Here is a 23,837-nt window from a genome sequence, read left to right as displayed (position 1 = left end):
GCGATATCTGAAGATGACATGTGGAACAAAATTGGCTTCATGTGAGGTTGCACCACTAAATTTATAGTTTTCATTGATTTATCTCGGCCTGGTGATCGGCTTAAGCTTTGGTAGCTGTTTTGGCCCTCAGGAGTGTGTTCTAGACAAGTGTGTTGACCTGTGTACGTCCGTACAGAACTTGGATACGCTTCATCTCTATGGAAGCCACATCAGGCCACATTAATAGAAGTAGTGCATAATCACTCCTTCCACTTCATCTTGTCGAATAATAGTCGAACCGCGAATTCAAGCAAAAAGACTATCTTGGTATTCTATTACTTTCCGTTCGTTAGAAGCAATCACCCGTTTATCTTTAAAATACGATGCGCTGCATATACAGCTCTTCGCTAACTGTGGATTCACCCAGCGGAAATTTTTCATCAAGCCGACGAGGCCCCCCTACCACTACCATAAAGTCAACATATATCCCGATGAAATACCGGCACGTGATACCAGTCATCTTCTCACGAGCATCACACGAATGAAATAATCCACACGCATCCTTAGTTAACATTCGGGACGCGCTTCTCTTGAAAAATGCATTCAATAACGTTACGTAATATTGCAATTTCGTTTTTCTATTATTATTATAATATTGCTCTAATGTTTGTGTTTTAAATGTTGCCCTTTTCTATTTTACCTGTATCATTGTGTATATTTCGTATTCATATGCATTTTTACGGTTTTATTGCATTTATCAATGTGCTCTGCTGCTTCTAAAAATGTGTTCTGGATTATGGGCTGCGTTATTTTCTTCGCCTGTAGTCACGTGCGTGTACCTTGAGTGTTCATAAAAAAATACAGCGAAGCAATTGTACCGGATGACAAATGGCACGTGTTTGAGCTTTCAGGTAAAGTGAACAAGGCTCATAGTGACACATTACGCACCCAGGAAATGAACGCAATACATGACCTGCAATTTCTTCATAGCCGCATCGACGATCACGAGCAATGGCTTTTTTTACCTTTTTTATCTGCACATACTGCGCCAGACACGTGGATGTATTGTGCACTCAGTTTCACGGAAATGTTTTGCATCTACAACCATGGCAGTCTTCGTTTCTCGCTTTGAACGTCCCGCGATAGGTTGAGGGCAAGCAAGTGAATGAAAAATGTTCGTCCGTTTAATCTGCAGGGCACATAGCACATAAGTATAGTGCTTCCGTGATCAGTTCACAAAGCATGGACAGTCTCGATACGCTGTCTGTTCCTCGTCTTGCCAGTGCGCCCATGCGCAGCCATTCACTCCTGCCAGACCCCTCAGATTGCTTTCATGGTCCTTCGGTGGTTGCCCAGCAGCGGCGTGAGACTGGATCTTCTCCGATAGACTGGCCACCACCTGCAATCAGCAAGTCTGAGTTTTTCCCGACAGGCTTGATCAAATAGAGGCACAAATCCCAGCAGAAGTTCGTAAGAGTCACACAAACAATTGGCGCCGTTAATTGCCAACAATAGTTGAAAGTTACAGCCCGAATTTTTTTTTATTTTTTTTTCTAAATATACGATAATATAACGCTGCAACGCTGCTACAAATACGAATAATATTGCCGAAAGCTGGATTACCAGGCTTTACTGCCGTTAGAAAGTCTGGAAACACTGATTACATTTGATGACAACACTTTATATTGAAAAAAGCCAGCGAAATGGCACAGCGAACCGGAAATATAGTGTAAGTACATAATATCCACGGTACTGCCAAGTAGGCTTACGGGAGGTTGTCAGACCAAAGAGGGTTTATCAATTAATTTTTCACTGTGTGAAACGGCGCAGTAGGCGGGAATCAATCCCGCAAACTCGCGCTCAGCACCAGGACGCCATTGCCACTGAGCCGTCATGGCGGATGTGACATTTGTTTCGGTGCTTCAAGATGTCTATTTCATCTCATGGCCGCAAAAGTTTCCACCTCCATTCCACCCTGTGAAAGTTTATGTACATCGAAGCTGTTGCCGACGTTACACAAGCGCCACCACCACAAGGCGTCGCACCGTCGAGATCAATGTAGCGTGCACGACCTCGTTCACGCCCTTTCCGTTGGTGATTCGACGCCGCTGTGCACGTTCGCGGCGTCCTTGCGCTTGCCTTGATGTCGATTACGGTCGCACCACACTCTGCGCGACCAATGCAACGAACAAAGCGATGTATCAAGGTCAGATACATCGTGTACGCAACGTTCGTCACGCGCGCACCCATGTGTGCCGGAGTGCAGCATATATCCACATTCTAGTAGTCCCTCCGCCTGGCACGCGTCCGTTATTGAACTAATTCAAATTTTCAACGTAAATTACGTCACAAAATTTGTAAAGTGCGACTTAAACACAACTTGCAGACATGATAGCATCGGAGTGTAATTTGAACATGGGAGAAAACATAATTCGGTTACGCGGAAAATCAAAAATTGCACTAGCTCTGGAGAGGAAAATTTTTCTTTGTCGACGCTTCTGTGTACACGCACGGAAGCAGGTAATTTGCCGGGGAAGCCATATACAGCTTCGCTGTCATATGTTCCTATAGCGGGACGTTCGTACTGTAGCAAGTACACACTGTCCTGCCTTTACCTGTAGAATTCATTTAGGTATTGACGCTTGCCAAGGATTTCATATTTTTTCTTTGTTCTCGGATATTCATTATCATTAAGGAAGAAAACTAAATATTTCTGCATGCACTAGGTTATTTAGTTATCGAATGTTGGAACGGTGACAATGTGGCCGACTTCCCTTACCGAGGGTAGCTCCACTGCCAAGTTATTGAGCTCGCACGGATCGCGTGCCAAGTCGAACAGGTAAATGCCTTTGTGCAGCCTGATGGCCGGGTCAGAAGCATTTCCCAAATCGCAACGCACAGCAGCTTGCTGTCGCCACCCGGGAGGCACGTCCAGCACACCTCGACGACTGTAAAACTTTTGCAGCGTCTTCCAGGTCAGAGACGACCTCATCAGTGAGTTGAGATAGAAGGTCGCTGTATTTGCGGCCCAGCAAAAGGGCCGCGCCTTTCCTGGCGTGGGAACGTGTTGTTGTAGCGCGGGGTCTCTCAAGGGATGCGATGATTGGTCCTGTTTCTGAGGTTCACCGATAACGATCAGCTTGAAGTCGCCGTCTCGGTAGGCCGCCACACCAGAGTCCTGGTCAACGTTGACGAGCAATTCTCGGCGCGGCCAGGCGTCCGCAGCGCCCGTCTTGGCGGCGACAAAACCGGCCACAGGTTGACGCCGTCGATGTTGCCCAAGTTGGAAACGATTCCACCTGGTGGGAAAAGGCGCGGATCATCTAGGTACTCTTGAACTGCTGCAGAAACCGAAGATTTTAGCATACATGCTTTTCTTTTCTGCATTCAAACAAAAATGTGCTGTGCCTTGATTTCTGGCTCTCAAAAGAGTTAGCACGTTCACCATAAACCAATTTTTAAGCCAATCATAGCGTGCTGCGGCATTGCTGTATTTCGTCTTTACGCGGCGATGTTTTGCGGACGCTTATATGCGCATTGAGGACACTAATTAGGGAGGAATATTGCTTCTAAGTAGAGCCGCTCACGGTAAATAGAACTGCCCTCGCAACGACACTTTTTTTCCCATGTATCTACATCACTGTCTTGTACCTCACATAATGGACGCTTGCACGCTGAATCGCATTGGCTTCCACAGACTCTAGAGGATGTTTAACAAATTAAACAATTTATGCATTTTTCGCGAGGAAGAAATGCACTTGCTAAAGATGCCCGATTTGCGTGGAAATTTCCCTTTTACTATACGTGACAAAAGCAAATTGTGTTTTGCACCACAGAACACACGTTGGACTACTATCTAAAGTTAAACTGGCAGCTTTCTGTGGGTTGTATTTCCTCGGTTTGGGAGGCAGGTGGCATTCGCGATCGTCCACTAAGCGTACAGACCACGGGGCAAAATCTACAGGAGCACAGAATCTCCTACCTTGCAATGGATTTGGTGCGGCCAACTGTGATGTCCCAGTGATAACAGACAGTATTGCGCTGTGCGATCTGCCTCCGCTCACATCCTAACTTCTTCGTGACCTTTCCGAGGCACCCTCCTTCCTCAGCTGCTCGCACTAAAATCCCTCTAAAGGAAAAGTACCGCCATCTACTCTCTCCTCCGCCGTATCCTCTCCTAAAACGCTTGTTATTTTCTTTACTTTTTGCTTGCGAAATCAAGTCGACGGTGGCGCCCCCTCAAAAGTGCCCGTTGACGCTATCAGGCCGGGCGCGCGCCGCCTCCGCCGCCGGCGACGTCGGTTGCGCAGAAGGACATTCGACATGGCGCTGAAGCGGAAAAAAACAACATATAAAGAAGTGAGAGCGCACGCTATCACCGTCCAATCGGAGATACAGGAGAGAGAGAAGCAGCGTTGTTCAAAGAATGACAGTACTTTTCCGAAGGTGTAGGGACTTTAGCTGGCACCAAATTTGCGCACCGCGTGACGGTCAAGTCGAGAATCGAACGTGTCTAGAACCCTTTCAGGCTATAAAAGCATATAGGTGGGGCGATGGCGCGCTTTTGCTGTTGTCGCCACTTAAAGCCGTGTTCGCGTGTTTTTCGATTGCGGCTGCAGCCAATAATCATACGATCAGCTTATTTCCGAGAGAGAAAAATCTTGTGTCACCGATGTTACCCTTGGCAATTCTGATAGCTGCGATAAAGTCGATTACAGCATGATGATTGAGCGGGGCAGCAGTGGTGTAATGGCTGTTATGTTCCACTAAGCTAATATAAGTACAAATCAATATGAAATGCTTTGTGCGTGGTCGCCAGTTTGCTAAAATTATCGACCATCACTTGAATAAAACTGCAGCTGTTTTAGGCAGAGTTCGAGCATAAAACAAAAGTGTGCTGATGTTCCTAAAGGCCTGCAGTGTGCCCTTACTAATTTTAGGGGACTGCTGCCACCAGTCGTTGAAATAGTCGGAATAAGGGGTGTAGTACGCGGTAAAGACACCAGGGGCGGAATCTTATAACGGTTCCGAAAGCGAACCGGTTCGCTTGCCCTCACGTGATTGGTCAGAATTTTGGTTGCGTCATGGCCATCAGTGACAGCGGGGTGGTGCCGCAAATTTTGAACACGTGACGCATCTGCTAATCATTTTCGAAGCGAACCCGTCGTCGCCCATGAGCGGAACCGGCGAAGAGGTAATCCGCTTTGGGATCCGTTGCTGTGGCTTGGCTGTTTGCTTGCGACGTTGGCCGCGCGCACGGGCCGTGCCGCCGCGGAGACTCGCGGGCGGTGCGCGCGCGCGTTGATTATCTCTAAGGTACGAATACATACGCATGAAAACATGGCCGCGCCCCTCGTTCTTTGCCTCGGGTTGCTCTCCCGGACCCGTCAACGACTGGAGGTGCTAGACGCGTTTTCAGAGCTGACAGATGAGGAGTTTCGGCGTCATTATCGTCTGTCAAAAAAGGAACCGTCCGATGGCTGTGCGACGACATCATAGAATAAGGAACCAACTTTCAAAATTTCCGCACAACTGATGGTGATGTGGCTATTTACTTTGATTCAAGTGGCTACAATTTTTAACGCGTGGAATACCAGCTGCCGACGACAGTTAAACAAGTGGTAATAATATATTTCCTATTATTCAATAAAGGAATATGTCAACACGCAACGATACTTGAAAACTCTCAGGACAATATTTAAATATTAGTTCATATTTATTGAGCAGGAACAAACAATCCTCGATTAACTCGTCATATGCATGATGACATATACTTCAGAGGCGGCACCCTCTCGCTTATTGGTCGCGTCCTCCCCGTCTTCCACCTCCGGCTTGGGAGTGGCTTATTTAGTCACGAAAGCGGCGAAGCGAACCGGTTCGCATTCGGAACCGTTATAAGATTCCGCCCCTGGAAGCTTTATTTCCAGCTGGAGATGTTAGCATAGTCGAAGGACAGACATAATATATAGCATGCCACCTGAAGGAATCGTAACATGTAGTTATGAACAACGACAAGATGCAAAAACACGGGCAATTAAGCAAAGCTAGACATACGATTTTCTCTCAGGGCGGCACTGAATGCCGAAACATGTGCAGCAGTCGTTTACAGCTTTTAATTTGTTTATTATTAGGGAATGTAACGGCAGTAAAAATATACCGACGTACAAAATCGAATTGGCAGCCGCTAGCATGTCACTGGCACTTACTGTGTAAATATTCATCAATTTAAAAGCAACAAAATATCCCGCTAACACCAGTGACATGCAGACACAGCGCCACGTGGGCAACAGCGGAAACGCGCGCACAGTTCTGCAGCAAGCGATTAGTGAACAAACCGAAATTGCACTTTGCTTCGTTACACGCCTCGCCACGCATGGGTTGTTGCAGGCGATGCAGCTCTGGATGATAGTAACAAGTTTTCGCGCCGTTTATGATTCAAACCACATAACAGCTGGCTCGCCTGCACGAAAGTCGGAACGCGTTATCAGGCGAGTCAGCGCTCCTATTTACCTTGCTCCGTCGTACAGACATTACTAGAGCCACAGTCCTAACCAACAATCGGCCTAGAAGGCAGTGAAGGCAAGGTCCATCTAAATAGGTCTCGAAGCTGGGAACGAAAGGTATGCCAAAACCTATCACCAGAGATATCAGCTAGTGGTGCACGATTGAAGAGCGACAAGGTAGAGCACTGAACGGGCTCGGGCTTACCCGAAAGCCCAAGCCCGGCCCGGCCCACGGGCCGGGCCGGGCCGGGTAGCACAGTTTTTTCACGGGCTCGGGCCGGGCTCGGGCACGGCGTGTGCTTTTTGACTCGGGCCCGGGCTGGGCTCGGGTTTTTTGACGCGGGCCCGGGCCGGGCTCGGGCTTTTTGGTGGTGTGCATCTAACGTGCAGCGAGTTATTCTCGGGTGTCTCAACTCTGAAAAACATTATTTTTCGGTCTCGGGCCGGGTTCGGGCCGGTTTCGAGTCGGGCTCGGGCCTAAGGTAAAGATGTGGCGGGCCGGGCCGGGCGGGTAACGTAGATTAGTTCCGGGCCCGGGCCGGGCCCGGGTCTCGCCATAAATGTTTTGATCAGGCTCGGGCGGGCCGCCCAACGTAAAAACGGGCCCGGGCAGGGCCCGGGCTCAAAAAAATCGGCCCGTGCAGTGCTCTACGACAAGGTGAGGGGGGCGGGGGGACGAACACTGAAACTAGGAAACCTATGTGGGACAAAGCATGTTCAAAATTTTTAAATAACAAAACTGCCATACGAGTTAATATTCCGTTTCAAATATTTTTGCTGTACTAAAACAACAAATATATTTTTTTGATTTTGCAATTTATTAGTTCGCTCTTGGTGACCTCTACCCTCTAGTGACTCTTATTTATTTTTTATTTCATCATTCATCACTACTACAGAAGGAGGTCCCGGAGTTACAATAACTGTCAGGGGGACCTCCTATTAGTATTTCTTCTCGCAAGACTTGGCAAGACTGTGCAAACTAGCTATTATGTCGTGCGGGATGGCGTTGCTCACTTAAAATGCGGCTGTTAGATTCGAGATTTTTTATAGCGAAGATATATACCTCTACCAACCAACGGTTCTTGCGTGTGCCCAGCAAAAACTTCCGCAAAAAAGAAAAAGTACAAAACAAACATCAAAATCACATGACAGATGATAAGGTTCCTGTTGTCAGTAATTGAAGGCACAAAACAGCATAACTTCGCCACGCAGAAACCGGTCTAGCCGCACAACCGAGCGCTTATTTTCCAAGAGAAAAAAAAACCACAGCATAAAAACGAGGGGGGGGGGCTTCTTCAGGACCTCAATGAAGATTAGTACCTACCTTCCTACAGCGCAAGTGCCGCACTTGCAAAGTGCCCATTTTGCAATCACCCAGTGCGTGAGCTATATATAATAAAAGGGAAACCGTTCTAGCAACGCCTTTAGTTCATCCCAGGCTGCCAGGGGGAGACCACGCAAAATGAAGACTTCAGAAGAGAGGGAATATAAAGCTCGAAGACAGAAACAAAACAGTCTCGCTGAAGCGCGTCGTAAGCAGGATCCGACATATGCTGCTAGACATGTCAAGCGTATGTGCGACAAGCCCGCCAGGACGACGATGAGCGTCGCGAAGCAGAGAATGCTGCGAAGCAACTAAAGTACCCCGCCGACAAGGTCGCCACGTTCATTGGAGCGACGGCGAAATTCAAGCGCAAGTTCCTCGACGTGGAATTTGGATTCTCTTGTGCCGTGTGTGATCGCCTGTGGTTCCGTGAAGACTTTTCGCGCATCTCCGCCATACAGAGTGCCGCAAAGAAAAGCAATGCCCTCGACATTCTCGCTCGTGCATTCCCCAGACAAGCCGTGTCTGCTTTCGAGGTGTGCGGACCTTGGCCAAGAACGTTTCAAGCATCAAAACAGAAAACATAGGCGTATACCACAGGGACCACAAAGCAGTGGTGAATGTCGTTGTGCAATAAAATAAATTTCATACGCTGTATTTTACTGCCTATTCTTTTATTTAGTTTAAATTCCTTTGGTGAATCTGAACAGCTTCGCTAAAATGCGCCTTCACGGCGTGGATTGGACTTACATTTTTTTTAAATTTCCTTGGTTGTTTGTTCAAAGTGTGGTGTGCGCTTCACTTCAAATTTTGGGTGACCTAGCAGTCGAAATTCATAGGTGGAAGGTGTGAGTGCAGGTTTTTTGTTATCGTGCAAGTTCACGATGCGACATCCGACGCACTGTCTCGTCGTGACGATAAATGCGGAATTTTCCGCGAAGAAACGTCGCGCTATGTTCGTCCACTCTTCGTAACACAAACTCTGAGTGTCCGACGGGCAGCGAAATTAGTAAGTCGAATGTTTTCTAAATGATAATGTGGGGCAATGTTGTCTGATAGCTGTTGGATATGATATATAGTGTCGCACGGAATTGCGAAATATTCTGAAAAGGTTTCGCATATGTTGCTATACATTACGACTGTTTGCTGGCCATAATACTTTTCATCCACTGAAATATATTTTGTTTGGCTAATTAAATTGGTTGCATTACTCTAGACAAATAAAAGTGAGGTTCCTTTTGAAACCTCTGTGGCAATGCCATTTATTTCCATCCTATTCGATCACCTTCCTAAGGAACCTATACTAGAGCAATTGCCACCAATACCAGCCTAATTTTGTTCAAATAAGACATACGCCACTCGTATAGTTTAATGACACGCTAGCTCTTCAGCTCACAAGCTCGCCTCAGCCTCTAAAGAAAAAGAACTGCCGAGGTAGCCGGTCGAAATGCCGGACGCTAAACAAATTCCAAACATTCGCGCGAAGCAGCATAAGATCTCGACCACACTGCCATTTCCGGTTGTAATGTCACTTTTTATTTTTAATTAAGCTTCACTACCAGTTTACATATACCTTGGTGAGCGCGCTTTCGTGTATGTTCAGAACAACTGGCCTGCGTGAGAGCATTTTACTGCGTGGTGTGTGTCCACACAAGTGCACGCTCTCACAGCCGTCCTCTCTCTCCCTCCTTTTAAAGCTAATAGCTTAATTTCTTCGGCACTTTCGCCGGTTTTCATTGTCGTTGGTTCGTGGAGGTTGGAGGTTGGAACAAAGGCGCCGACGCAAAAGGCGCCGCGAGCGCGAGCGTTGCGTGGCGCATTCGTTGCCGAATTCCACCTCTTCCTCTTCGCAACCACTCTCTCTCTCTCTCTCTCACAAACACCCACACACACATGTCTCTGATTCGTGCGTGCTGTCCACCTAGACATACCTCCAGAGATGTGCTGGTTAACCGCTCAGTTCTGGGAGGAATTACGCAATGAAGCAACAAAAGCTACCAAATAGTAATAACTGCATCAAATATAAGTTGTCAAGTGCACCATTCTTTCTTTTAAAGTGAATAGCTTTCTTGAAGCGTTCAGCTATTCGCACACGCTGATAATCATCGTCGATGGTTTCTGCACGATTGTCTATTCCATTGTTCCCCTCTCCCACCGCAGGGTAGACAACAAGAAGCTTTTCTGCCTAACATCCCTGCCTTCCTGCTTTAGAGCACAGCTCTTAGGCGCCTCTTCCTGCGACGAGCGTTGGCTGCTTAACCGAGCGAACGAGCACAACAGCGAAGGACGATAGAGTGAACATGGAGCGTAGCGGGGGATGAAAGGCGGTAATAGCGAAGAGAGTGCGAGGAGGAAATCGGAGGAGGAGGGTGCAGCGGAACTCTGAGGCGGAAAGCGGAGGAGCAGAGTATGGCACAAAGCATGAGAAGAAGAGCGTAGTGCTGCGCAAGATGTGTTCTGCGACGATTGCTACGAGATGGCGCCAAAGTACCGCGTGGCGTAAAGCCCCTATACTTATAAAAGTAGCGCCATCCACTTCCCTCCTCCTCCGTTCCACTATCGCGCTCGGCGCGACCAGCGCGATCGAGGCGCGATATCGACAGTGGCGCCGCCTGCGTCGGGCCTGCCGTGGCAGACGACAGCTAACGCGCTACCAGAGGAAATCCGAGGAAAACTTCGATCGCGCCCTGCGGAGACGTTTTTGAGGCGCGATTTTGCTTCGTCAGTCAGTAACTGGTCTTAATAATGCCGTTTTGGAAGTAGCAACGCGACGATGCGAGACGGCGCAAATATCAAGTGTGCAACAAGCGTTTGCGCACACCGGATGGTAAACAAAAAAAGCCTTTTGCCCTCGCCTTGCCGGTTGCGGCAACTTAGGGCGCAGCAGCATGCCATCACAACGAAGTTCTTGTCCCTAACACGTTTGATCCGTTTGTGCGTACAGCACTTTCGTCGCAGAGGCCCGAGAATGGCAGTCGGAGCGCGCTGGAAAGAAAAAAAAATATACAAAAGCAGGACGCGAACTTCCACGTGACACGGATTGGCCAATGGGGGAGCGGAGGAGGCTGGGGCGACAGGAGGCGGCTAAGAGAGGGCGAGGAGGAAGCGCCGGGGTGAGCGCGGTGGCGGCAAGATCTAAGAATGGCGCTACTTTTATAAATATAGGGGCTTTAGCGTGGCGTCCGTTCACTTTATCTTTCTTCGGTCACTGCTTTTCACCGGCTACCAAATGTTAAACGTTATCCCCTGATGCACGACGCAGCTGAATGTATCAGAAGTTTCTCGAATGTTATCGATAGTTCTGTCCGTTGGCTATTACCACCAAAACGTTATGCGACGGTATACGCACGACGCGGATTGTGCAGTACTTTCTGGAAACCACGCAGGCACCAGCGATTACATTGTAATCTTCGGCGAGTCATGTATAAAGGCCGACGCGCTTGACTCGCAGAACAGATTTTCGACGATCGCCGGCTCTGTTACATGTCTCTCTCAAATTCCTTGCCTCAATATATCGCGAAATGAATACACGCATATAGCTGCGCTGAAATTTTGCATTAAAGAATATCGTAATCGTCGGTGAATTTTTTATTCTCTCTATCTCTCTTGGACGAGGAGTGTAATGGCTTGGGTTTCTTAGCAATCGTATTTTGTTCATCAGTGGTACCTTATTTATTGTGTATCATGCGCTTCAAGCGTTGCCGTTTGTTGGTGAGCGTTGAAGGGGCCTCGTGGCGGAGCGCATATACTCCATCGGAAGCTTGCAATTAGACTTTAGTTGGCAGTTCAGCACGCGTCCCGTCGCTGTTCATCTACTCGTTTCTCAGACCATTCACCCCGAGCCATACATCGCAGCTCTCTTACCGGCGGCCGAGTAGAGCGTGGGGAGCCAGTCGACGACGTGCACGAGTCGCGGCACGACCACGCGTGATCCGGGCTTCACGCGCGGGCTCCACACCAGGGCCGGCACACGAATGCCGCCTTCCCAGAGGGAGCCCTTGGTTCCACGCAGCGGCCAGTTGGAGCCCGTGTTTGAGGAGTAACCCCATGGGGATGCCGCCATTGTCACTGGTAAACACCAGCAGGCTGTTGGACAGCATTTTGCGGTCATGGAGCGCTGCCACGAGGCGCCCCACGGATTCGTCCAGCACGTCTATGGTTCCTGAATAGTGAGCGACGTTTTGTTTCATAACAATGCTTCGCTATCGCATGCGTTCGTGGTGCCAGCCTTGGTAAGAGTGGCAAGTTGCAGGAACTTTAATCATTTCTCTTTCCCTCTGCATTTGCGTTTGCCATTATGCGCTTAGAGGGCCGACTTAGTATGCCGCTGCTAAGCTATTATACATACGTTGGTATATTGCCACACTACCCGGGAATAATAAATTCTCGCTGTGTGAGCGAAACAATCGATAACCTTCGGCGAATAATTTGGTCACCTGCAGTTCACAATCACTCGTGAATATACGGGTCTTCCAGCGAACACTTTAAACAATTTTGAAAGGTTGCCTGTGGCAGATAGCATAATTCTCGTTCATGAGCTCGTCTACTCGAAGGGGTGGACATTACTTGCACAAAAAATTGAAATGCATAATCGACTAATTAAGAAAAATCTATTTATTAAGCTTTTAACTAATTACCTTATAGCCCATATCGCTATTTACAAATTCTAGCCATGGAGTTCGCAAGGCGCATCCACTTGGAACGAATTCTCAGGATGACACCAGTTTCGAGATAATAATTCTCCGACTTTGCGGAGAAATGCATTGGCATTGCAGGTACTTTTGTGCGTCAATGCATAAAACGACGTTTTATTAAGAAAGTAACTTGTTAAGAAAGCGCCCGCATCCATGGCCAAGTCGCCTTCCTGAATAAATATGGCCGCTCATCGCGTATCAGCCGCCACATAGCTTTTCATATGTGCGTAATACTTCACTCAAATATCCTTTTCTATTGGTGTTAGGGGTTGAGTTATAGACACATGAAAACAACATTAGGAGCGCAATTTAATTCCTTAGTATGTGGTTATATTGAGATTTGTAACGCGCACCAATCGTGGGGTCCGTGCATCCTCGCAACAACCACACGCATCAGATAGCATTAGCCAACAGAGATGACCAATAAGTGTCCCCAGCTTTATATCGCAATCGGGAAGCTAGCGTTTTCACAATCATCTTTCGATGGTTTCTGACTCCCCACCCCTTTATCCACTGTTTATTGTGGCAACTTCTCAAACGGTCGTGACTTACCGGCCAACATTGTCCTGTTTTTGTCACCTATGTATGGGAACTTGGCCACATTTCTTTCCGGGGCAGCTGTTGTCACACCTTGCGCCTGCCCGTGCGCAGCCAAGGTGCTGAAGTACATGAACATCGGCTGCAGTGTGAAAAGAAGAGGGAAAACGTTGCATAATGTTGATGCATATTTTCTTCCTGCCTGTGTTATATACCCGGTGATCAAAATTAAGCTTTACGGAATTTTTAAAAATTGCCTGTTGCAGGCAGCATAACTCTTATCGTTGACCTGGGTTATTCGAAGAGGCGTACATTAGTAGCACGAGAAACAGAAACACACATTAAGCTAATTAACAAAAATTGAATAATGAATTTCTTAGTTAATTACTTTACGACACATATTGTAATTTACGAATCGTAGCCGGTGAGTTTACAAGACGCATCCACTTGAAATGAATTTCCAGGATGACAGCAGTTTCGAGACATTATTTCCCATAGTATGGGACGAAATACATGGGCGTTCCAGTTACTTTTGTGCTTCATTGTATAAAACAGCATTTTGGTAAAAAAAGTAAGTGGAAAAACAGTGCATTTTTTTCAGCCAGTTTGACGGCCCAAACTGGTGTCATTCTAGAAATTAATTCCAAGTGAATACGCCTGACAAGCTCACCGGCTACAGTTCGTAAATTTCAATAATTCATGAAGTAATGAACTAAGAAGGTAATTAGTGAGTTTTAGTTAATTATTTCAATATGTGTTTTCATTTTTCATACTACTGATGTCAGCCTCATCGAATAACCCAGCACAAGGATAAGAATTCTGCTACCTGCCGCAGGCGATTTCTAAAAATTCCGTAAAGCCTAATTTTGAACACCCGGTATTCAATTCTTGGGTTTTACTTGCGAAAACCGCGATCTGATTATGAGGCACGCCGTAGTGGACATGCATTTTTGCATTTTGCCCTCATCGAAGTGCGGCCGCCGCAGCCGGGATTTGATCCCGCGATTTCGTGCTTAGCAGCGCCACGCCGTAGCCGCTAAGCTACTGCGGCTGGTATGATTCTTCTTTGTCTCAGGCAGTGTTGTACGAAACGGCGTTCCTGGAACTAGTTCCGCTTGGGAGGAACGGAGAAATGCCACCGTTCCGTTAAGGGTCGGTGGAACTGTAGCGGTAACTCGTTAGGTTTACGAAGGAACGGCAAAGGGAACGGCGTTCCTTCCGTAAACGTTCCACGGCATTGAACAGACGCACGCCCGTACGCAGCACATCATGCAGGGCGGATAGGCGACCACGTGAGGCGCAAAAAACTACCGCTTGCCTGTCACCTGATTATGCTGCATTTGTTTGATGAGTTTTCCGTTATATTTTTTATGATTAGGCTTCAATATTGTCACGTGACACTCCCTCCTGTAGTTTCTTTCCTCCATGCCGGCATGCCGGCCTGCCGCAGAGGACCCATCAAGTCAGGAGGGCAGCGCCACTCGAAGGACTTCGCGGCGGATTAAAAAGTTCCATTCTTCACATCCTCACGGGCACGAAACCCTTCTAGCCGAGGCACATGATGAGCTGCCGCGGTACTTGCTGGTATCAGTCGACTACCAGCTGTCGGAGATGAAGAACTTCGATGGACTGAACCAACTTTTCCTCAAGTACAACATGGCAGTACCCTCAAATGGTTCGGTGGAACGGCTCTTCAACATTGCCAACGAAGTGCTGTCGAAAAAACGGGTATATCTGTCGGACACCAATATCGAGATGCAACTCTTGCTGAGTTCAAACAATAGACTTTAATAAGTTGCGAATATGTATTGCGTATTTTTTTCCACTCGTACTTTATTATTTAATCAGCATTCATTAAACGCCTATGTATTCGTTTCAACGCGGTTTCTTGTGCAAGAAATTTAATTATATTGGTGCATGTGAGTAACTTTCTATTTGCACATCTGCAGTATCCTGGCTGGGCATTTGAAGACCGAGTGGAAAGTGCCATATGTGTTGCACTTGTAATAGACGAGAACAAAGTTGCAGTAATACCCCTGACACACACACTGTAAAAAAATTGCTTTGGTTTTACGGCAAATCTGCTGGTAATTTGTGACCGAACACTTTCCGTAAGTAAAGAACGGTCATTTCCGTAGAACGGACAACCGTAAAAATAGAGACCGTATTACAAAATACGAGTGCTTATGTATTCAGAAAACGGAAGACTCTGTATGCTGAATCGTATGGTGCGACCGTTAATGTACAGGTGCTTTCCGTATTCAGAAAACGGAAGGCGCTGTATATTGAATCTGTAGTATACGGTCCAACCGTTAAAATACAGGTGTTTTCGTATCCAGGAAACGAAAGGCTCCGTATGCTGAATTTGTACTATACGGTTCAACCGTTAAAATACAGGTGTTTCTGTATCCAAAAAACAAACGACTCTGTATGCTGAATCTCTACTATACGGTCCAACCGTTAACATACAGGTGTTTCCGTACTCAGAAATAAAAAGGCTCCGTATGCTAAATCTGTACTATACGGTCCAATCGTTAAAATAGAGGTGTTTCATGCATTATGTTTTACAGAGCATATTGATTATTTAGAGAATGTACTATCGGGGACAGAAGTGCCCAAAATGTGCGGATGACGACCGAATTTAATTGGTGCACTTTCTGCTAGGATCAGCCACGCTAACATTTGCATTCGGAAAGTGGTCTGCAACGCAGATGATAGCGGCTGATAGTGCAGAGATGCAATTTGGTCGACACTCGCACGTCCTGGGCACTTTTGTCCCCGATAGTACATATCCTTTAATGCAAATGTCATGAATGCAGCTCATTGCAGAAGCAGCAGGTCACTATGGAGAAAACTGTCTGGCCAACACATTGAAATAGCTCAAAAGATCAAACACTTTGCTTTTTGTGATATGAATGAATTGCACGACATATATACAAATAAGTGCAAAATTTTATTCATCAAGTACTTTAGATCACAGAAGCAATTTTATTTTCTTCGACCACTCGTCTTGCACTGTTTCCTGGTGAAAGCTGTTCGCACATGCCTTGCAAGGATAAACTTGCTGCTGTTAGGAGAAACAAATAATATTGGTGAATTTCCATCCTAAAGGAAGTGGCAACAAAAGACAATCACAGAACACAACAAAGCGGTAACTGAAGTATTAAAAAACCATGAACGTGGTTCAACATTGTCAAAACAAGGGATGTTGCTGTAGCCAACATTTCGACAGATACGTGTCATCAGGGCAGCAACTGTTTTCCTTGGCAGCGGTTTTGGATGTGCATAGCTCACTCGCCCCTACCCTCATCTGGTGCATATAGTAGGTCAAGAGAAACTAAAGTGTTAAAATAAAGGTATGAAGGGTGTGTTTCGCAGTGATTGTGATGGAGTGTGTAGGGGCACTGCTGTAAGTTGTTACAATGAGTAGGGATGACCTAAACAGAAAACGATCTGTAGACCTAGTAGACCTATTCTTCCCAGAAATCAACATAGGAATTAAAATAAACTTTGGACATTTGGCAAAAAAAGCAATGAAGAATTAGGCAAAATAAACTTTGCAACATGATGTGTCTGGTTAAGATCAGTGGAAATGGCAAATGAAGGTACGTTATCAATAAACATTTCATCAAGATCCGATAAAGAAAAAAAGATATTGGTCAAATATTAAATAAGTAAGGACACCAAATTAAACTGGGTATGACCATAAATAGTAAAGAACAGCCTGTGAAAAAAAATGGGACGGGAAATGATAAAAGGTGCAAGATAGGGAAAAGTTTAGCACTGTTTACTGTATGTTCATGCCACTACTGACGACTTGAAGTTTCAGTCTTCCTGCTGAAGCTGTATTACTTGGATAAGGAAATGGATCACTTTGCAGACAAGTCTATGTTCAGATTCTGTTCAAATCTTCAATGTAATTTTATGGAAGAAAATGGTATGGACAGTCCTACTGGATGGGCATTCATTCAGCAGTACCATCCACAGGTATTAGCTTAAAATTTATTGGTCTCACTGGACCTTAGCTCTTGGGAAATCATTAGCTGTTTTTTTTTATCACAGATGCCTTCAAGTTATATCGGTTGGCGGGAGTGCTAGCAAACAACATTATACTTGTTGCAGCAGTCAAAAGTGATATTTGGTAACAATGAGTAAAAGAAGAAAACAGCATTCTACAATACTGATTCAAGTCAACCGAAAAAGCTGCTAAAACGAATGTACCCTGGCCCCCAATACACAATAATTGCACATCACATTGATGGTCATCGTGTCGATCATGCTATTAGAACACTAGGCATCAAGTGAGGAGAATAAGGAGATCAAAAAATATAAATTGTGGGGTTTTACGCGCCAAAACACGATCCGATTATGAGGCACGCCATAGTGGGGGATTCCGGAAATTCGGACCACCTGGGATTCTTTAACGTGCACCTAAATCTAAGTAGACGGGTGTTTTCGCATTTCGCCCCCATCGAAATAAGGGGATCAGAGGGCACATCCTTTTTTTCGAACATTAAATGTGCTTCGCATTAATGTTGCCTTCCAACTCCGAAAGGAGCAGTTTGCGAGATGGTGACCGACACATAAGAAAACATGACATTCTGTGCAGCAGAACATCACGCGCAAATACACTTTTTCCTGCAAAATGACATACTGTAGTGAAACCTTGTGCACATGTGCCAACCTTAGAATTTGAAAAACACCACAGTGGAAGACACAAAGTGTTAACTTTGCTGGAAAATACCAAAATTATATGATTATTCATTCAAGATTCGCCGACTTTGCTCTCTACAGGTGCTGTAAACAGGCACCCTGCTTTTGCAGTTTTAGCAACAATGATCTGTAGAGCAGATGAGGAGAAATGGTTATAAAGTTTACACAGGAGTATACGCCGCAAATGACAATCCACTTCACATTTTAATCTGGTGGAGGATGCGTACTCCAAAATAGAAGAAACTAGTGTACCCTAAAGATTCCTGTGGCCGATGCCTGTGCACTAGCAGGTACACATAACATGACAGTTGCAATTATATTTCCACAAGCTATAGTTACTGCAAGCTACTGCCAGTGTACTGGTCCACAGCTGTAATACATTTAGGGCAATTTAAAACTCTCTAATGAATTTATCTCATATGACAGAATTGGAATGCAATATCTTGCAAATAAGTGATGCTGTATGTGCCGTCCCATACAATGAAACACCTTTCAAAAACCTGAATAGCCACCTGGGCCGTGACAAGACGTGAAGTGTATTCTGTGTAAACTAGTAGAGCTGCATAGTGTAAAGCTCTGGAGAGTGCATTTAGTAACAGCTGTGAAGCTTTTTTCTTTTTTTAAACTGCACACAGTAAAAACTTCCTTACAGTTTTGAAAAACTATTTGTATTAAAAAAATTTTCTGCGCGCAAACAAACAAGGACGAAGAACCATTTGCTTAGGAACCCAGACATCTGCTCAATCCAATCAACAGGACACATCAACAGCGCGACCCCGTCAACATAAAAATAGCAATGCACATAAAACGAGCACTTAAGATGAAACTATGTTAAAGATAAGATGACAGGAGCGAATTCTCTTTATCTAGCAATGAAACAGAAGGATGACTGATGCATTTTTACTTTAGTTTTGTAATCCAGTGCACTTCCACAATTTCCCTCGCGGTTTGATTTCGTTGCCTAAACAATGTGCCGGTGCTTCTAAGACAAGGTGAGCACGCATGTTCTTGACAATGCATGGCCAAATGCTTACTAGGGCCACCTTTCAGACTGGACAAGTGTTCCCTTAGTCTTGTGTTAATGCATCTTGCAGTCTGCCCTACGTACACATGACCACATGTCATAGAAACCTGATACTCAACATTCTTCACACAATCAAGAAATTGGTTCTTATGCGGATGTTTAATACTATTCTTTCTTTGCATCACCCTTACTTTCGAACTTACTTTTTACTCTAGAACACACATTACCTCTTTTGTTTTTAGCCGAAAACACCACTTTTACTTCATAACTCCCAGGCACCTTTTTAAGTCTGTGTGAAAGGCCATGTACATATGGAATCACTGAAACCTTGAAAGCTAATTCTTTCTGCCTTAAATTTTTTGTGCATAGTTCCTTATCCTGTTCAAGTTTTTTCATTAGTCTAGCGCATGACACCAGCATCACAGCGAGCAGGTACCCGGCCTCTCTCAACTGATCAACTTGCTCAAGAAAGGCAATGTTTACAGTGTGGTAACACGACTTCAACAATGCTGAGTGGCAACATGAAATGACTGTGCCATTCTTTACAAGCCTGGAATTGCTTGAGGCATAGTTCATGTAGCTTGTTAACAAGAAACTGTAGCTTCTTATCTACCAGTACTTGCAAAGTAAAATTTAAGCCCTTGCCTAGAGTCAAAGGCTTCTACTACTATTGAAGGCTTGACTTTTACTTCAGAAGTACCGGTAGATAACAAGCTACAGTTCCTTTATAACAAGTTAGAAATTCTACCAGAACATGTGTGTTGGTCATTCACGCCCAGAGCTGGAAAACCGCTAATGAACTATGCCTCAAACCATTCCAGGCTTGTGAAGAATGGCATAGTCATTTCATGTTGCCGGTCAGCATTGTTGAAGTCGTGTTACCACACAGTAAACATTGCCTTTCTTGAGCAAGTTGATCGGTTGAGAGAGGCCGGGTAGGTGCCTGCTCGCTGTGATGCTGGCGTCATGTGCTAGACTTATGAAAAACTTAAACATGATAAAGAACTATGCACAAAAAAACAAAGCCAGAAAGAATTAGCTTCCAAGGTTTCAGTGATTCCGTATGTGCATGGCCTTTCACACAGACTTAAAAAGGTGGCTGGGAGTTGCGAAGTAAAAGTGGTGCTTTCGGCTAAAAACAAGAGGTAGTGTGTGTTCTAGGATAAAAAGCAAGTTCGAAAGTAAGGGTGATGCAAAGAAAGAATGCAGTATTAAAAATCCACGTGAGAGCCAATTTCTTCATTGCGCAAAGAAAGTTGTGTATCAGGTTCCTATGACATGAGGTCATGTGTACGTAGTGCAGACTGCAATATGCGTTAACACGAGACTAAGGGAACACTTGTCCAGTCTGAAAGCTGGCCCTAGTAAGCATTTGGCTATGCTTTGTCAAGAACATGCGTGCTCACCTTGACTTAGAAGCACCGGCACATTGTTTAGGCATCGAAATCAAATCGCGAGAGAAATTGTGGAAGCGCACTGGATTGCAAAACTAAAGAAGGAAAAATGCATCAGTCATCCTTCTGTTTGACTGCTTTACTCGCTCCTGTCTTTTCCATCTTAAGTGCTTGTTTAATGCGCATTGCTGTTTTTATGTTGACCGGGTCGCGCTTATCCGTGGCATTTTATCACAAGTGTTGTTATATACGCTATTGATGTGTTGTGTTGACTGGATAGCACAGATCTGGGTTCTTAAGTAAATGGTTCTTCGAAAATAAAACCAGTTGTTAGAAAGCGATCGTGCTTGTGTTGCTCCTTTTCTTCGTCCTTGTTTGTTTATGCAGAAAACATTTTTTTAAAATGAATCTGTTCCACTTAGGCAGACTCACAGTTTTGCTTCCTTTTTTTAAAGGTAATGACACGTATGGCTATCACATACATGTACAGTATGACCTTCATTCCAAAACAAAGTGAACAGCACTACCCTATGGGTCAGGTGCCTTGTTTCACACATTCTCCCAAACATTATTAGCGCGGGACGCTGAGGTTGGCAGGGAAACTGATTTATGGAGCAATATAATGTATTAAGTACTCAGCTCTTAATGTTTTCTCTGCTGTTTAAGCATCGTTGGGTCTTATAGTAAGAAAATACGAAATACAACATGCATAATTCACGACGCAACCCCTTTAGAAGTATTTAGTAGTCTGAATTATTATGGATTGCATATTTAGATTAGAAGAAGGATTTCATTCCACTGCAAGAATGGCATCATCCGAATAATTCTTGCATTTGGTGCTATATTTACTTTTATTTCAGTTGGAATGTAGATGCATCGACAGCGATATCGCTTGACATGTCTTCGATTGACTGTTTCTCCAACTTAAGCAAACTCATATTCTGAAATGACCTTGTAGATGATAGCAAGAACTTGCTCAGCAGGAGTATGTCTAACATTCACGAGATCTGAGACTCTTGAACGCACATCTAAGAAAGCCTGGGGTGCCATGCTGCTCTGTCATTTAATCAGCAAATTTCTGGAAATCATCTATACATTTTCTTGTGATGAATGTAAATTTGCTTGGACGGGAGAAACATGGAACTTGAACAGGTGAATTATGCAGCATAAGAATGATCTCAGCAAGAAGCAGGCATCAAGAAGCATTGTTGCTCAACACGCATAAACCGTCAATTAAAAGAATTATTGGGATGATTTAAAATTCTGGTAGTGTAATGAAATTTGTTTTCTAATCTATATCTAAACTCCTTGATTATTCAGCCTACTACCACTACCTTAGCCAGAAACATTCATAGTCATTATGCTACCTATGCCAAATTATTCCGACCAATATTCAAGCCTTCATAAGCAGTTTTTTTTCCACTGCCAATTCTCTGAGGGAGAAGAGGTGTCCTACTTCTCTCTACCTATTTCTCGTTCACTGTTCACTCTCAAACTACATTAAGCTTGAGCAGGTTCTATGCTTAAAGCTGTGATTCCCTTTCCCTCTGCCATCTTTGACCCACCTGGTTAGCTAAGTAGGTAGAAAAACTGCAGAAGAAAGGTTGTGGCGCTGAGTTGCACTTGTGCCCCAAGGAACCTTTGCACGGTGGCTCGAGGAGCAACTGCTTGTGGCATGGAGTGGCTCAAGCTGTGATGAGTTCACTTTGTAAAATCATGCTGGTTACTGCTGGCCCGTCTTTGCCGGAACAGGAATGAACGTTGGCAGTCTACAGTCTCGGTTTCTTCCTTGAGCGCCATGGCCATGTAAAGAAACCTTGTCTTGACAGGCTGCATAAAAAAGGATAATTTTCTGAGCTAAGTCTTTTTTCCTAAAAGAACCCATTTAAAGTTGTATTTGTAACTTTGCGACACTTTCCGGGTGATGCTAGCGGTACTTCATTGCACAATGCCACAATCATGACTGAGCTGTGGCCATTCTGAATGCAGCTTGCAACACGTGACAAGACCATATATACAAATGCAACCAAAATAGTAAACATTTGTTGTAGCTTCTGTATATGGCACTATTCGAATGAGACAATTGTGGCACTCTTCTCAGCTCAGTAAAGTTATTTTACTTTTCATGAGGAAATTGCCATGAGCTTCTCTTGAAAAGTAAGTAAACATTCTTGCTTCAGTTTATTCTTCAAATTCTTGCATCACGAATGGATATCAGGAACCCATTTACACCACAGGCAGAGCTCCATATGTTTAAAAACATTATAAATCAAAGACAATACCACAATTTTCATAATCGTGTCATGCTAGTATTATTGGTGGCTATGGTTGCTTCAAGCAATTATTTTTCATTAAGGCGGAAACAGTTATCATCTCAAATTGTTTGCAGCAAGGGTGTACAATCCACAAAATCAATCAAAAAGGTCACGTGTTCACTATTAAAACATTTAGGATAGGTTACATACAACAGCTAATAAAGAATGCAAACTTGAAAATCTCAACTGAAGAATAAACCAGTTTTTGAATATGGAGCAAAATGCCACCAGCTCATGTGGAGTACACCCTTACTATGTACTCCAAGCGAAGAATGTTGTTACAGCAATGCTTGAACACTATATGAATGTAATAATCAAAAACCTTAAGCAGAATCTTAACACCACTAAACAAATCGTGCTTCGAAGATTCCTGATCCGAAATTCTCAAGAAATTGTTCTGGTGTTGTACGTGTTAAGCTTGTTGTGCGTTCTGAAATGCAAGCTCACAACATCTACAATTTCTCTAAAGGCAATATCAGCTTTGTCAAGACAGGTATGACGTGCAGATAAAGTGGATAATTCATGACATCATGAACACTCAGATGTGTTTCCCATTGGGCTCACTCTTGCAGCCATGAAATTATGATGCAGACACATTTTACGTTGAAACCGGTTTTGTGGAGTACTGCATGCTTCCCAGGCTTCTCCAGTTGTGAGAGCCGTCTCCCCTACACAAATGAGTGATGAGGAATAAAAAAATAATTTCACCATGCAACAATATGTTGGTCATTTCCTAGTATGCAGCAGGCTTTTTGACTCCTAGCTTGCCTCACACAAATCTACCATGCACAGTATTTGCTTTGCCCAAGCATCAGCCACTTTACGATGCAATGTGTACAGAGCCCTTGCTCTTAGTTTTTCTGCTTTGGAAACAGTTACCGTGTGTTCAGCTGGCATCGAGAAAGGGGACATAAAATACTATGTGCACCACTGATCTCTACTATGTTTTGCTGGATGCCGCTTCGCTGCCCACAGAGCCAGGGGTAGATGAAGCCAGCAGAAATGCAGTGTCGTGCAGCGGCTTGTCCCAAAAGTAGGGCATACGCTGCACTTACTAGTGTGTGCCGTTGCACAATATTGCTGCCATAAAAATTTTTCTTCGTGGTTTTCCACATCTAGGCGATGTCTCCACATGTCTGGTGAGAGCTGTTACGATGTTCTGAACCCGTACGTAATAAGTTTTTCTTACAGAAAGCATTTTCTGATTGACAAGTTTTTTCAGCACGTGCCACTCATGTTAGCGATGCTATCAGTGCTGTGATGGAAAATTCTGGACGTCTTCTCGAAATACTTCTCTGGACTGCTTCGGTAGCTTGCGGCACAAAGGGCAAGCATTATAGCAGAAGAAATGCCG

The 23,837-nt window shown here is 44.8% G+C and overlaps 1 protein-coding gene across 1 annotated transcript; it reads right to left on the bottom strand.

The window, feature by feature from the left end:
- Window positions 1–1,163: 1,163 nt before the first annotated feature.
- Window positions 1,164–4,033, bottom strand: LOC119437688 (arylsulfatase I). The gene is made up of 3 exons (XM_037704676.1): window positions 3,962–4,033; window positions 2,759–3,278; window positions 1,164–1,378 (listed from the first exon to the last, which is right to left on the bottom strand). Exons 2-3 carry the CDS (start codon window positions 2,969–2,971, stop codon window positions 1,208–1,210), a joined length of 384 nt encoding a protein of 127 aa, XP_037560604.1. The 5' UTR covers window positions 2,972–3,278; window positions 3,962–4,033; the 3' UTR covers window positions 1,164–1,207.
- Between the last annotated feature and the right edge of the window lie 19,804 nt (window positions 4,034–23,837).

Source organism: Dermacentor silvarum, chromosome 1 (assembly GCF_013339745.2).
Source record: "Dermacentor silvarum isolate Dsil-2018 chromosome 1, BIME_Dsil_1.4, whole genome shotgun sequence".
Taxonomy (NCBI): domain Eukaryota; kingdom Metazoa; phylum Arthropoda; class Arachnida; order Ixodida; family Ixodidae; genus Dermacentor; species Dermacentor silvarum.
This window is presented reverse-complemented; position numbering and strand designations above follow the sequence as displayed.